General features: G+C 50.2%; 2 protein-coding genes across 2 annotated transcripts in view; both read left to right on the top strand.

Moving 5' to 3' along the window:
• Window positions 1-210: 210 nt before the first annotated feature.
• Window positions 211-9,588, top strand: CSUI_009668 (protein kinase (incomplete catalytic triad)). The gene is made up of 14 exons (XM_068069780.1): window positions 211-282; window positions 1,180-1,254; window positions 2,024-2,147; window positions 2,596-2,660; window positions 3,350-3,588; window positions 4,215-4,441; window positions 5,097-5,225; window positions 5,338-5,515; window positions 5,812-5,915; window positions 6,103-6,305; window positions 7,492-7,561; window positions 8,450-8,520; window positions 9,034-9,283; window positions 9,558-9,588. Exons 3-13 carry the CDS (start codon window positions 2,033-2,035, stop codon window positions 9,223-9,225), a joined length of 1,593 nt encoding a protein of 530 aa, XP_067918241.1. The 5' UTR covers window positions 211-282; window positions 1,180-1,254; window positions 2,024-2,032; the 3' UTR covers window positions 9,226-9,283; window positions 9,558-9,588.
• A 4,497-nt stretch (window positions 9,589-14,085) lies between these two features.
• CSUI_009669 (dead (asp-glu-ala-asp) box polypeptide 17) overlaps window positions 14,086-14,998 on the top strand; it is an 11,535-nt gene continuing 10,622 nt past the window's right edge. The window contains exon 1 of the mRNA XM_068069781.1: window positions 14,086-14,998. This exon is cut by the window's right edge and continues 743 nt beyond it. The gene's annotated coding sequence lies outside the window, so the exon portion shown is untranslated.

Below are 14,998 nucleotides of genomic sequence, written 5' to 3' on the forward strand. Positions count from 1 at the left end.
AAGGGGGGATATGCTCGTTTCTTTTTAGAGATTTCACTCTTTTGTTGTTCTGTTTTTTGCTAGACAGCTTTATTCTTGAATATGTAGCAGAAGACCTCTGATCGCTCCGCCCTTCAAGAACCTGTACTGTCCTCATGCTGGTTATCTTTTTGGGAAGCCAGTGAAGCTGTCTGGATTCGTTGGTTTGTTTCGTCTGTCTTTTCACTTTGTAGAACGGATCCTGAGGTCTTGCTTGAGGAGCGGCAGGCTTTACAAACGGAGCTGAGAGACAAGCTAGAAGAGGTGATGTGATCTCTTTACACACACATGGCAAGATACGTTACCATGTTTGCGTGTCATCATCCACACGCTTTTTATCGGGAAATGCCTACGTGTGTTCGTACCCACGCACATTCATCTTGTGTGTACCAGGACATCGACACATATCCAGTGCAGCCGGACGGCCAGCTGCATGTAACTTGCGTCTGTACAACCTCAGTTTCAACACTGCGCGTTTATGGAGGGAGATCTGCATGTAACACGTGGATCTGCCGTTCTTGCTTTGCTTCGCTCCAAGTAGCACAGTACCACAACGGTAAAGGAGTGAGAACCACGCGGTCACGGTGAACTAGAAGCATAGGCTTCCCTTCTTCATCTCATGTCCCCCCTCCAGCTACAGTGAATGCACTGTATGTAGAGGATGAACGGCGCAGAGATTGCTGCAGTTTTTTTATTGTCTTACGACCCTCCGGAGTCTTCCTGAAAGTAAGGGGGACAGCCTGATGAGAGCCACACGTGAACTGTCGCGGCCGGGCCGAATCGCGACCGCCCTCAACCGCTCCACGAGCACGGCGCAGCCGAACGATGTTCTGGCCTGTTGTCCTCGAGGACTCCCATCAGGGAGATATCCTATTCCATTCTCTTCCCGTACTTCAGAGTGATGGTATTGATGTCTTGTCTGGCTGTGATGTGCACTTTACAAGTTTAGACTTCCTATGTGTATGGGGAGGGAATATTACTGAATTTCTGGCATGTATAGGATGGAGAGGGGGCCAGCCAGCACTTGTGTGTGGTTCAGAGCAGCTGTGTGGCAAGTGCAGTACGGGTATCGTCGTAGCAGTGACTATGCCTTTTCGTTTGAATAAGCAGGGCTGAAATGTGGCCTCTCCATGTTCTTTTGCTGTCTCTGTCTGGGTGCAGGTCGAGAGCAAGCTTGGAGAACTGCAGTCAAATCGTCTTGATTTCACGTGGAAAAGACGTGAGCTGCCTCATCAAGTAAGTTTTCTACATGACGCTGTTGATGATGTCGAGATCTGTTCTGCCCCCCCCCCGCTGCCAGATAAGAGAGGTAATGGTGCCTGTCCCTGCTTTCTCCTAGTATAGATACATGTATATACAGAAACAGCGGGAGGCGTGTACGCAGCGCAAGTCACATGTATTGTCTCCGTGTCTTTGTTTGAAGTATGTTGTTAGGCAACGTTTTGTTATCTTCATCTCATTCTACACCCGGACATCTGTCAGTGATGTCTGGGAGGGACGTTTTCTGCCTTAGTACGCGTGATTCCTTTCGCTGAAGTATCCGTATGTACAGGGAGGTTGTTTAATCCGCCCTCCGACAGATCTTTCCTCTCCGAACTGTAGATGCCGCTTGTGTTTTCTAGGGGTAGAAATGAGTGCTCCACCGACATCGGTCTCAACATATATGATGCAGGGAGACGGGTTTTCGTCTGCCGACTTAGGCGGACTTCAGGGCGCGTACTTGGAGACAGCCTAGTGACTGTTTCTCTCGCGACACCTCGGGGTTCAATTTGCCGTATGGAGGTTTATCGTTGATATAGCGGTATGTTTGAGCGTGGCCGCGTGCACACACAAAGTTAGTTTTGGTCAAGAAGATCACCCATTTTCCCAGAAACAAAAGAAAAAGAGTACAGAGACACACAAACTGGGGTTTGGCGTACCATTTTTGGTCAGTAAAGCCATTTTTTTGTTAACTAGTGTTGTGTGTAGATCTCTGTGGAAATGTTCACTAACTCTCTTTTCACAGTTGCATCGGATGGATAAGCCCTGGGAAGATTTCAACAAAGAGGAAATCCTTGCAGCGAAGAAGGCGGCTGAGGAAGCTGAAGCGGTAGAACGCGCTCGTCAAAAGAAGAGAGCTCAGCGGAAAGGTGAGTGATCACTGAGAGTATCTTGAACAAACTGCGTGTGCTTTAGTGGGACTTTTCCAGTGCTTTTCTTCTTTCCCAGCTTCATCCGTGTTGGCGCTTCGTGAAACGGAAGCAGAGTGAGTTTTTCGTCTCGACTCACTACCCGTTGGTCTGTGTCCGTATCAGTCCTCACCCAGTCTCATCAGAAACAGGATGGACGTCCCATTATAACGGCTTGGGTGTTTTCTCTTTCCTGGAATATATATAGGACTCGAGCAAGAGCTACCGTGGTTTCCATCAATACGTGTCGCCTCTTTTCGCTGTCTTCACAACTCCTGCTTCGCTTCCTCAGAGTGCTTTGAGAAACAGGAATCACCCTCTAAACCACCACGGATTTTTCTGATAAAGCCAACCACGCGACATCCGTCAAGAGAGCCCTCTTTCTGTGGTTGTCTTGTGACCTGTGCAGGGAAGAAATACGTGGAGCCCGAACAGCCTGACGCAGATATCCCTGACACCTTCATTGCAAAGCTGGTAACACTTGTTCTCTAGCGTCTCGCACTATTTCCTCTCCGTACTGTATACTACAGTACATTTATCTTCTCTGAAGGTGTACAAGGCTTCATCATCTTTAGAGTCACTTGCATCCTAAACTTCGGAGCTTGTTCATTGCCTCAGAGAATTCGTCTTTCTGTGAAAGTCGGTCGAGGCTCTCCTCTTTTCTGTGCTTAATTCCCTATTGAATTAGCGACGTTTTCTGTCCTCTCCAGAGTTTTTGGATGAGTACATACTTGTCTCTCATGTTCTTCTTGTTATACATGGATTTTCATCTATGCTGTAGCAGCCGAAGATCGGAGAAGAATTCTGGCGAAGTGGTTTAGAGGGTGATTCCTGTTTCTCAAAGCACTCTGAGGAAGCGAAGCAGGAGTTGTGAAGACAGCGAAAAGAGGCGACACGTATTGATGGAAACCACGGTAGCTCTTGCTCGAGTCCTATGTGATGCCACACGCGCATGAGCAGCGGGACAACGACGTGAGCGAGGTCTTTTCACACATGTACCTATTAGATAGCCCGGATCATCACTCAGTACACCTACACCAATCTGAGCTGTTCATTTCCGTTCACTTCAAGATCGAGTACTCGATACCTGCTGCGCTTAGCAAACGTTTCGAGGGGAGAACAAGTTGAAGGGTCTACACTGAGCTGTTACGTGATATATACAGATTGAGCCAGGAGCAGTGCATGCAAGCGACGGGCGGCGGTTTAACTCAAGCTCTATGAGAGAGAATGTTAATACTCTGATTGCAGAGGGAGAGATTCAGATGAAATTTCTCTGGAGATACATTGTCGAGAAGGGCAACTTCGATTTTGAAGGCGTTGGACTTGTACCTGTAGTGTACGTCGGGAAGATCGAACGATCACATAAGGATTATAAAACCGTCGCGAACGCGATCTACATTCGGTGAGCGGACTGCTCTCTTCTCTCTCTCCCTCTTTCCCAGAAACTGCAGTGGTCCTCTCTGTCGTCCTTGGGTAGCTTCCACATTCTCGTGTGGGATGCGACGCTATCTTGTCGTATGTGCATGTGCATACGTCCCTTTTTCTATACACTTCGTGCGGTACACTTATTCTTTCTTTTTGCGTTGGTGGTATGGCGAGAAAGAGTCCCATCTGAGGATATCATGGAATGGAGGGACAAACAAGCAAAGATGATTTCGCCCGCAAAGTTCAGCTCCTTCGATACTGGCTCATTCTCCCGTACCTAGCTTTGCGGATGACACGCTGCGGTGAAGTGACGGGTGTGCTGCGTGTATCTGTATACTCGCGTACACACACATCCGTCAAATGAAGTTTTCACACTGGCCACCTAGGAGTAGGTGAGGCGTGCGGGACACGGATTGTAGCGAAGAAGCATTTCTTTTTCGTGTGTATGGGCAACTCTCTACTACCTAAGCTTGTCGAGTGTACGGTGCATACACTCCGCATAGCAGGCATGTATGACGAAGGGGGGGGAATCTGTAAAGACACTCGAAAAATCTCCTCGAGAAAAGAGTAAGTAGGTCTGTCTTTGTTTCTCTTATCGACCAGGCCATACTTGAAGCATGGAAGCGTTGGAGATGTAGTGAAGATGCTTGCTGGAAAGAAGAAGTCCTTCTACTACAAGGATGACCTGCTGCTGGGAAATGCTAACAAGTTCATCAACTGGTACGTTCGCCTTATGGTCTTTGTGACAGCTGCTTTGGAATCGCGCCGATCTCAGGAAAGGACAAGTGCCTACAAAGGGGATGAGAAACATTCGCGACGTCACTTATTCCGTTATCTGTATGCACTTACATGCAATACTAGTCACTTAGAGGTGCAAGTCAGTTCCATGCTTAGGGTGGTGGAAACAGCTGGCCATCCGGTGACAGTCCAGTGGGGAGTACCCCCCCCCCGTCATGGTGTATATTCGTATTCTCTCTGAACTGAGAAGTACTAGTGACTCATGAGAGCGAAGATTTTCTTTGTCGCCGGTAAATGTCAGTAGTCATACTATCGGAATGACGGGTCACCCCCTGTGAGAAACGACTTGGGCGGGAACTTGCACAGAGACAAATAGAGCACTGACCGTGTTCAAGGCCTTCGTACGGTGAACGTTTCGTAGGGGAACGGGACAGATCATCAAGCTCATGAGGCCAGTGGATTCACTTCTGTCGTCCATTTGTTTCGGCGAGGGCTTCTCAAACTGGCTGAGACCAACCAGGCGAGGTTGTCCTGTTGCGCACGATATTTGTCACGGATGGTTCGTTTGCATTCTATCGACACAGAGATACAGGTATACATCTAGCTATCTGTATGTATTTGTAGGGAATATATAACTGTATATGTACATTTCTGTACGTGTGTCGGTATAGGTTGACACATACACGTGATTCCTATTCTTCTCTCTTTTGTATCACCTCATGTGCTGTACGATGTGTGAACTTACAGATGCTAAACTGGTTGGTGTGGAAGATGCTTTATTGTCAGTATATAAAGATACAGATCGCTCACATCGTCTGTCAGTGATCGTCTTCTGTTCCCATAGAAGATTTGATGTACTCATTCATATAGACCCTAGTAAGTCTTACATGTGTTGAAGACATTGGCACCCGTCTCACGGACTCCGAGAAAACTATCGCCGTTCTCTTTCTTATCTTTACTCCCACTCCTGTCTTACGTTCTCCTTTAGTATGGCTTACCTGGAGCATTACCACATATATCATGGGAGTATACAGCCCTACAACATCTTTGTCTCCGACGATGGATTTCGACTTCTCATCGGTGACTTTCTTATCCCAAGTAGGTTGCCATCGATCTCTAACGGAGACAGCGAGTCGCTTTAGACCGTACCTTTCAATGCTATCGAAGTATGTGTGTATGTATTGTCATCAAGTATGCAGTGGCGGAGACCATACCCGTGTTTATGTGTATGTCTGCACTTTTCCTTTCCGGGATTAAGATAGTAGTGAATGGTGTGGCTCCGTCGACAGCGTCTCAGCAAAGAGACAAGGGTAAAGACACGCGGGGACATATTCTCCGTCAGAGTTGTTTTTTTCCTAAGACTGACACTGCTGTAGTCTCTGTGTGTACGTACGTCCGTGTAATCTGCGCACACATATACGCATGTGTTCGTGCGGTGTTCGGTGGTTACGGGGCCACGCAGGAAACAAACGTCGTCGAGAAATGAAGTAGCGGTGCATATGTCATCGCAGACAAAGCAAGAAGACATGAACTCTTTCGTCGCGTCTAAATCGGACATTCCTACTTGTGAGTGAATGTATGGATGTATACATACATGCACAAACACTTGAGTTATGTCGTTGTGCCGGAGCCAAACGGGAAATGTCTCATGGGGAGGATGGGAGAGAAGACACGCAGGTTGACGACAGGAGTTGTGGCTAGGTACCGTTGCCTACGATGAGAGAGATGGTTGTCTTGCATTGTGAAAACTCAGCGGAGTTCAAGCGATGGATGGTGAACATGGCCAAGAAGCTGGCGTCAGTCCCCGTGTTCCTTTCTCCTGAATACCGAGAAGCTATTGTGACTTCCAGGATCCAAAAACCTCAGTATTTTGTGGAGAAACTCTCCCCCTTCAAGAACGACGTATTTTGCTTCGGCCTCGTTCTGCTGTACTTGGCCTCGATGGAGGAGCCCGTAGTGAGCACCCGTGCTTGTTTGCACACCCGTGTATTCATCTGTTAATAGATGTATCCGTGCCGCACCTACTGGTCTTCATCTTCGGAAACCTGCCTACCTCCTGTCTCTAGCTGTCGAGGAACCGCGTCCTACCCGAAGATGTCGGTAGCTGTACGGCTTTCATGCTCTACCATATGTAGCTAGCTGTATCTTATGCGCTGTGCAAGATGTTTTCCCGAGTTCGCGAGAAAACGGAAACGTAAATCGCCTTCTAAACAAAGCAGTTGCCGTAGCTGCAGATAAATGTTCTACCAAGAGTGTACCCACTAAAATACCGCGTACCATATAAATGCTCCTACTGCCGTCCCTTGGATGTGTTTTCCACGGGGGATCAGAACTGAAGTCAAGATGAAAGCTGAAACTTGGTGTCGGGATGATTGCTTCTGACGCCTGGTATGCAGAATTACTCGACTTTTGTATAGTTTGATCGGTGCCCGTGTAGTTCACCTCTATTTGCACTGTCCACTCCCGACTGTAGCTATGTGTTGTCTACTGCCCGGAGCAATCTACCGGTTGCTTACCGTTGATCTGGGGCTTCTTGCTTATATATGTGAGAGCCTCCATGGCCATATGCTATCTGTCACTCTCTATGGCTGTTTATGGCAATATCCGACGATTGATCCATAGCCATCTACCTAGCTCCGGTGATGTATCGATGCTGGCGGTCTCTCTGTTGGTAGGTGTTCCCTCCGGGTGAATGGTGCCCAGGGACGGCGCCGATGTCTACATAAAGCTACAAGCGTTTTCTGTTTATTTGTTTGGAGTTGGATCTTGACTTTTGTTGGGTCGTGTCTGTACTGCTTATATAACCCTCGGGATCGAGAAGGGCTATTTGCCGTATCATCCAGACAGCTGCAGTGGTGGGCTGCTGTCGCGGTCCCTCGTCTGATACACGCTGTCCGCCCTTGCGCTAGCTCTGATCCGTACTGCGCAAGTATATTGTATTGCCCGTGTCGTAGTGGTTAGTAGCCGATCTCTCGCTCGGTCCTCTCCTGCTCCGTGTATTGCATGAAAGAATGTAGTCTTCGACTGACCACGTGAGTGGTTTGTAGGTTTGTTTTCTTACTACTGGTCTTCCTCCCACCACTTTCCCACACCGATATCGGCGACACTTTACTCTTCTTCAGATCTCTATGGGTATTTGCAGGGTTTCAATGAAAGTGCCAAAAAGTGTGCGCGTGCTGCTGAAAAACTGCGCCAGAAAGGCCGTCAGGAAGGTAAGTTTTAGCTCGCCGTAACGAAGCTTTCATATGGAATGCATCGTAGTTACATGGCCGGTGGTTCGTGACTGTTACATATATCGCTGTGTACGAGAGCATACTCGGCTAAACATATATCGGTTTTAGTGTTTGGTAAGTTTTCCTAGGTAACTCCTCCTCCCTCCCTTGTCTAATTGACGGGAGAACCAAGGCCGCAAACGACAATGGTTGCAGTCATCCCAACGACAGAAGTATGGTCAAGATGCAGGCCTAGTCACGTCATCACTGTTCGGTGGTTCCTTCTGTTGGCCACGACAGTCTGTCAACCACTGTCTCTACCTTAGCACCGCATGCAAGGATTGCGTTTGTCCTCGATCCGAAGAGGGTTCCTTCTATGTGAATCTCCAACTGAAGTCACAAAAGTCTGTCGTCATTACGTGTATATCTGATAAGGGTGTTCAAGTATGACCTGTCTAGTGAAAATGAGAACCAGGAAGCACGCGGAAGCGAAGCCATAATCACGTGGGTGTTGACACACACAACCCAGTGTCTCCTGAAGGGCGAAGTGTACATTCTCTCCTCCTCCCTCGATCATTGTTCTTTGCAATGAAATATTGTACTTGTGCGAAAGAGTCTTTCAGACTTGCTGCTTTTGCTGAATCATCCTGAGTGCGGAGGAGCATGAGCTCTTGGCTTAGAATGGTCCTTGCCGATTACTTCGGATGCCTTACCTCTCTCCTTTCAACTGCGGGTGATGGTACTTCTGTACTGTGCTTACTCTGGTTCGGTACACTGGACAAGTAGAGATCACGGGGGCCGTCAGGATTACTTCTCTATCGCTTCAGCCCTGTAGTGCCGTTCTCTTCTCACACTTTTCGTGTGTTGTGTACTCTCTTTTCTCGTCAGATCTTATTGCCCTGATTTCTTCTATGCTCACATTCAACCCAAGAGAACGTCCCTCCTGGAAAGATCTCTTGGTGAGATTCTTTTTCCCGTTAACTGTTCTTTCTCGACATCTTCAACAGACGCAAGAAGTGCATCTCGGCATTGTTTGCACGGGGTCTAAAATCTCGCTGAGAGCTGTTCGGTTCTTCGCCGCTGTTTTCCCGCTCGTTTCCACTTCCTCGACTAGAGAGAGTGTCTTTCCTAACCGCCGCCAATGACTGCGGATCTCGTCATGACTGAATGCGATCCTAGTGGTTGCTCACTCCAATGAAACCTATTCCCGTGAAGAGTCACACAGTACATGACTTACACCCTACCTGGAGGATGGTTCGTAAAGTTTAGTTTGCCGGGGTGAGTTCAGCTACCAGCATTTTTGCCTGTACGTAAAGTGTGTATCTAGCTTTTGTATGTCTTGTATCGGGGTTTCTCCACGAAACTGTAGGCGTGATGGTTAGATTGGCGTGGTTCAGCCACTCGCAGCAACACCACGACCGGTACAATCGGGATCGTTCGGTGACTGTGCTGCGCTGATTTTTGCTCTGCAGCCGACAACTGAAAGATGGCAACTGCAGGCTACCGACTTGCTTCGCGGCCTTGGTAATCTATTTGGGACCACTCAGACAAACCCAGAGGATCTGTATCTAGACAAGGATCTGCGAGATGCAGACAAAATGAAGTCCGCAGCGGCCGCAAATATCAAGCGCGAAGAGGGTGACGCTGCATGTACTATTATGTGATAGAAGTTCCGCTTCTTTGCCGCGATCCGGTTACCCGGTTACTTCGCGGTCCGAGAAGGTACTCCGTTTGTGCAGTTCGTGGGGAACGATATTAGCCGCGGCAAGCAAAGGTGCCGTACAGAACGTTTGATCCGGGGTCGTCCCTGCCGTCGGAACGGCGGCGGAATCTGTCGTCGCTGGCTGTATATTGCGCGCGGATGGCAAGTATTTCGCGAGAAAGCTTGCTGGAGGATTATTTTTCCTTTCTGTACTACTGGACGTCACAGACCGGAACTCTCTCCGGTACACCATTGTAGGCTGGAGACACACTGAGATCCTACGTCTCGCCCCAGGGCCATGTTTGCGGCAAGAAAAGAGCGGTGGAAGATCGTGGAAGAAGTTGTCGACCGCGGGGACAGGGTCTCATAAGCCCGGTCTCAGCCGCCGGCTGCCGCAGAGCTCGACAAGAAGATGGGAGACCATGCAGACGACCATCCAGCAAGAGAAAAGTGCATTGCTCTGTCAGTAAGCATGTCGCCCGTGTGCAGCAGGCTGGGATATGAGTTTGGTTTGACAAAAGTAACTGCGTAACACTAATACGTTACGCGTACCCGGTGCGCTTGTCGAGTGTAGTGGTCGACCGTGTGCAAAGTCGCAGCACTGTAACACGAGGAGCACAGCTCGGGTCGGGGGTGACTCTGTCTCTTGCTCGAAACGAAGTCGCTTCGAAGGTTTCTTTTTCTTTGGTGGGCCCTGAGCTTGGGCAGTCAGGGACAGCGGCTCGAGGAATTTCAGGGGCAGGCCGCGGCATCCAGTTCAGCAACGCTTGGTGCAGCTGAGCTAGCTCCCACGCCCCGGGAGAGGGGTCATCACGTGCAAGGCCTATAAAAGCTTGCGTTGGAATGGCAGTTGCTGGGAAGCGACTTGGACGGATACTGTCGGCTGCGACTTTCAACAAAAGGGAAGTACCTTGTGAGTGGGGAAGAGAGTTTGCGACCATTTACCGAAGCTTTATTGAAAGACAGATGGTTACTCCCGATAACTTCGGTGACGTGAGAGCTCCAGCCTGCAATTAGCACCTCTCGACAAGTTGTACCGGAAGATACGGCCTGAGAGAATTGTCGAAAACACAGTAGAGCGAATGGTAAATCAGCACATACCGGTGGTGCCTATGATGTGCTGCTTTCGCGCTGTAGCAGGGCATATACCACACTCTCACCGCGCCGTACGGTAGTGCAGCTAGGCAGCGACGACGTACTGGGCTATGCGACATACGGAAGTGAGTCTTCGATTCAGATGACGTGCTCACTCGGGACTCCCAGTCAATACCCACTGTATAGCTACGTGTTATGAAAACAACCACAGGCTACTAACACGTGCCCTTGTTAGCCCAGTTTGTTTCTTCGGTCACGCTGTGATTTCCTTTCCTGGTGTATCGTCGAGATCCAAAGCTAGCACATGGCAAGTATTCGAACCATCTGCACTACACTTGGCCCCGGGCACCCAGCAGTATCCGGGCGGCAGCCTTTAACAGGTGAAACTACGGTTTTAGCACCGTGGGCCCAGAAGCCGTGCCGTGCTGAAGATCGAACAGATCAGCTGGCCAGTGAAGAGCGCCGGCCCTAGGAGACCAAACGAGGTGCTTGTGTCTAGCTCCGCTTGGCTGTCAACACGGTTTGCCCGAGTTGTGAGTAAAAATGCTCCCTTTCAGTCTGCCGGCCGAACAAGAGAGCCCACCCGCGCCTTGTATGCCTAAATCGTGTCCGGGCCTCTTGTTCGGGCAGTAGACTCCCATTTTAAAAGCAAACCAAGACCCCTACGAAACGGCTGCTGGCCGAGGACTGAAATTGTACGCGCCGACTCCAGCAGCGACAGCAAATCGCGTCCGACTTATCGCTTCGTATGAGGAGCGGATTCGCGCCACGTCATATGCTGGTACGCCACGACATGCTCGCACGCGCCGCAGACCGGTTTTCAGAAATGAGGTGCGCAACAAACCCGGGCAGAGGGTGTCCCGTCTACGCTTTTCCGTTTGCAACGGGCAGCACTGTTGCGGACTACTCTCAAGATTCTTTCACACATAAATCATGCACAATACCTGCAGCACGGAAACATCAACTCAGGTTCCTCACCAAAATGACACACTTGTCGCCACTCCGACGACTAACACCATCCCGTTCCGAATCTTGAAAGCCACGCCGAGACCATGCAATACAATGAAGGCATTGCCGGGTAACATGATTTGCCGAGAAAACCGCACCTCACCAGGAAAAAGACGGACGTCGCACCCCGTCACCGGGACACGACGCACATCCCGTCGTTCAGCAGCCTCACAGGGATCGCTACCTTTGAACTTCTTGACAGTGCGGTCTGCTCTTATCTCGAGATAAGTGCGTCGCTGTATGATGGTTTGAAGAGAAACTCCGAAGAAAGTAAAACCGACCCCAGAAGACTGGAGGCCTTGCGCAAGCCCACTCACTGTCCTTCACGTGGCCATGTTCCTCCCCCGCGTGTTGCGCAGATGATTGTGACTGTGCATAGAAAAGCGATGGAGTATCATCACGGAGGGCCTCTAGTGGAAGTAAGAATGGGGCGGGCTTCCTACGTCCAAATATCGGCGGATATACTGAGGACACTGGATGAAACCCAAGTTCTGTCACGCTCTTCGGAACATCCTGGCTCGCCCTCTTTGTTTCACCTGCTGTATCATTCTCACGTATCACTTCACATTCGCCATTGTCACTGACGCTCGCTCCCTGACTGCGGCCCACACTAACTAATGAATCGTGCCTCAGCAGGACTTCTCTCCAGCTGCCAACAATCTTTCGTAAGCGCCTGAGGACCCGATCAAATATACGTGCGTAGTTTACACGCTGGACCTGCTCCTTCGTGAAACGACAATCGTCAAAAGAGAGAGCCAAACGTCCCATCAAACGCAGAACCTCATTCTCTCTTGGTGTACAACCACGAGTGCACTGAGCCTTGTTCTCATCTGGATGGGCGCGACAACCACGCTCTGTGGCTCTCTCAGTTGATCTTAAAATCGCTCTCCCTCCCTGTTTGGAACAGGGCTGTTCGACTTGCCTAGCTCCATTGCACTTTCGATTTCTCCAAAAGAAATGTCTGAGCGTTCCGTTTCGTAAATACTCGGGTGAACAATCTCGGATGCCCCGCTCACGGTGAGTTTTCTCGCATGTTTCGCCGATGAAAGACTGCTCACAAATACGGAGTGGTGGGAATGAAGGTGTTCGTTGAGCCGCTGTAGTACCCACTAGGGGCCCGGGGTACATACACTCGAACTGGCTCTTCATAAACATACGCCACCCGGTTGCTTGGGACGTAATAACGGGGAGGTCCACGCGGAACGCCTACACGCCAGCAGAAATTCAAACAAAGACACCTACGGTGGGAACGAGTGCACTGTAACTGCTCCCAAAAGCCCTCCACTAGGCAAAAACTAACTGGTGAAAAGATTGGGGACGATTCCAAAGAAACCGACACTCCTCGTCCTACCAAGGAAATCTGTCCTGCTAGCCAACTGCACATACACCTTATCCAGGTGACAGGCTGGCACACATGTTCATTTCCTGATCAGCAGAAGGCTACTTCCCCGTGAGTACCTGGTGTCAGGTCAAGCTTACTTTGGTCGCAACAAGACTTGCTAATAGCACGCCAACAAACGTCAATAAGCAAAGCGCCGGCTTGTAGAAATGCAAGCGATATTGTCGTGGCGGCCCCAAGTACAACAGCGACACAATCCCCGCATGCTGCCGCAGCCTGGGCTGTAGACTCCTCTCTCGATGTCGTTCCATGTCCAGTTAAGCATGCAGTCTCGGCGGGGTCTGTCGCCGTTTCTTGACGCTTCTGGTCTCCTGTTGAGGCGGACATTTTGTAGAGGGGTTTCGAAGAAGGAAATCGGAATAACGATTGTCAACAAGAGAAAAGCAAGATTCCGTTGACAAGGCGTTTTACATATATGCGCGATAGAGAAAGGACAGATCGACACGGCAAGCGGCGCGGGAGAAAAGAGTTCAAAGAGTGGTGAGTTGATGCGAAGATACAATCAGTCCAATCTGTATAGATGACCGGGCCCTGTGAAGGCTTCTTCCTATTCGAAAATGAGAGAGTAACAGCAGTGAAGAGGGGCACAGACTCGACTGTCAGAACTGCACCACAGAGAAAAAAGAAACAACCACTTCTACCAGGTACGCACAACGCTATCGGTGCCTAGCCCCCTGAAACACGCTGGAGAAGCGACACATCTATCGGAAGGGAGAAAAGCACGGGGCGGTCGTTTCCACTGGCTTCGGACCAGCGAGGCGTGGTAGCCGTCGTGGATGTTCTGCTGGATGATAAAAACTTCCCCGATAATAAGATCTGATTTTCGGTTTGAAACGAGATAGAACGTCACTGAAGTCCCTTTCGGGCCCGTCGGGAATTTGTCGGTTAACCAAAAAGAAGCAGCACGGCCAGGCCCAGTACGTGACGCAGCTTGCTGATTGCCCTGCTGTGCGCTGTTCGGCCCGGGTGGGGCTTTCTCCAGAGCATATGCATGAATGCACCTGCGACGCGGCCTTATACGCGGACCCGGGATCGCGAAGCTGAGGAGAGAGGCCTTAGATCGGAGAAACTCGCATACCAGTGCTTCACGAACAGGAAAGCTGCGCTCGCAAGCTTCTTGATACTGTACAAGCAGAAAGCACCAGCTGAGAGGACACGATACGGCGCAGGGCTGGGGAGGCCTGGGAGGTTAGTGGACTAGAGATTGTTTCCGACGGTGATACACCCCCCAGAAGTCTCCTACCTCACCGTCAGCCCGGGTTCGACGTAGCTTCTGTTTCGAGCGACAGAAGCTGGGGTTCAGGGCAGCCCGCACAGTTCCGAGAACGGTAAGAGAGCCTTCTCTCCTGCAAAAAACTACCTCGGAGCCGCGGAGACGAAAAACATGCAAGCCTCTCTGGCTTACCCGAAGTGCTCCTGAGCTGTGTCCACTTCTCATAGCAAAACCTCCCCGGCCGCTTGATCTCATTCACAACCCAACGCCGCGGCCCCTGTCATCTGCCTCGTGTAAACCACCCGCCTGGTGTCTTCAGTGCTCCTAGGGTCAGCGACTTCACCGGAACACGTAACTCCCCCACGCCCGGCCTACTCGCATGTGTGCCCCGTTTCCCGTTCCTCACATTCTCTTCGAATATAGGGCTGACCAGTTCCCGTGATACCGAAAGGAAGGAGAGGCAGGACAAACGGTGGTGGAGGGTAAGGGACCGGCGTGTACTGAGGGGGGGGTGGCTGGTGTCCAGTGACGCAATTGAACGGCGAATGCTCAACAGAAGGATCACAACGTTCAATCTAAGGCATTTTCCTGGCGACGCCGCTGCTGATGACGGTGATGACGCGTTGAAAGGACAACTCCCGTGGTTTTTTGTTTCGCGGTAGGATTAACTCCCGACACGACTCTTACAACTACCGAAGACGGCTGTGACTCATCCCAATCTTCTCGTTCTTCTTTCACCTGGTGTTACAAACCTGTCTATCAGCGGTTCGCCTGGCTCTTCTGTAGACTTTGAAGGGGATTTTTTTCTCGGTTTTCTTGGCATCAAGCACGCGGAGTCATCTTTGTGTTCGGTTTCGTCTTCCCACCGTCCCAAGTGTTCCTACTCTATTCCTTGTTCCTTTTCTTCAAGCAGAACTGTTTTGTTCACTATTGTTTCTTGAGCATCGGTCACCGCCAGCGTCATTCCTCGTCAGGTTGTCATGCGGTTCGGTTGAACAGGGAGCTTCTCTACACCATCAT

Source organism: Cystoisospora suis, assembly GCF_002600585.1.
Source record: "Cystoisospora suis strain Wien I chromosome Unknown contig_5866, whole genome shotgun sequence".
Classification (NCBI taxonomy): Eukaryota; Apicomplexa; class Conoidasida; order Eucoccidiorida; family Sarcocystidae; genus Cystoisospora; species Cystoisospora suis.

Excerpts from the sequence above, each read along its gene's own strand:
- CSUI_009668 (XM_068069780.1), top strand. The coding sequence starts at position 2,033 with ATGGATAAGCCCTGGGAAGATTTCAACAAAGAGGAAATCCTTGCAGCG. Across the intron at positions 2,661-3,349 it reads ACACCTTCATTGCAAAGCTG|ATTGAGCCAGGAGCAGTGCA; the intron begins GTAACACTTGTT and ends TGATATATACAG. Across the intron at positions 5,516-5,811 it reads TACCTTTCAATGCTATCGAA|GAAACAAACGTCGTCGAGAA; the intron begins GTATGTGTGTAT and ends GGGGCCACGCAG.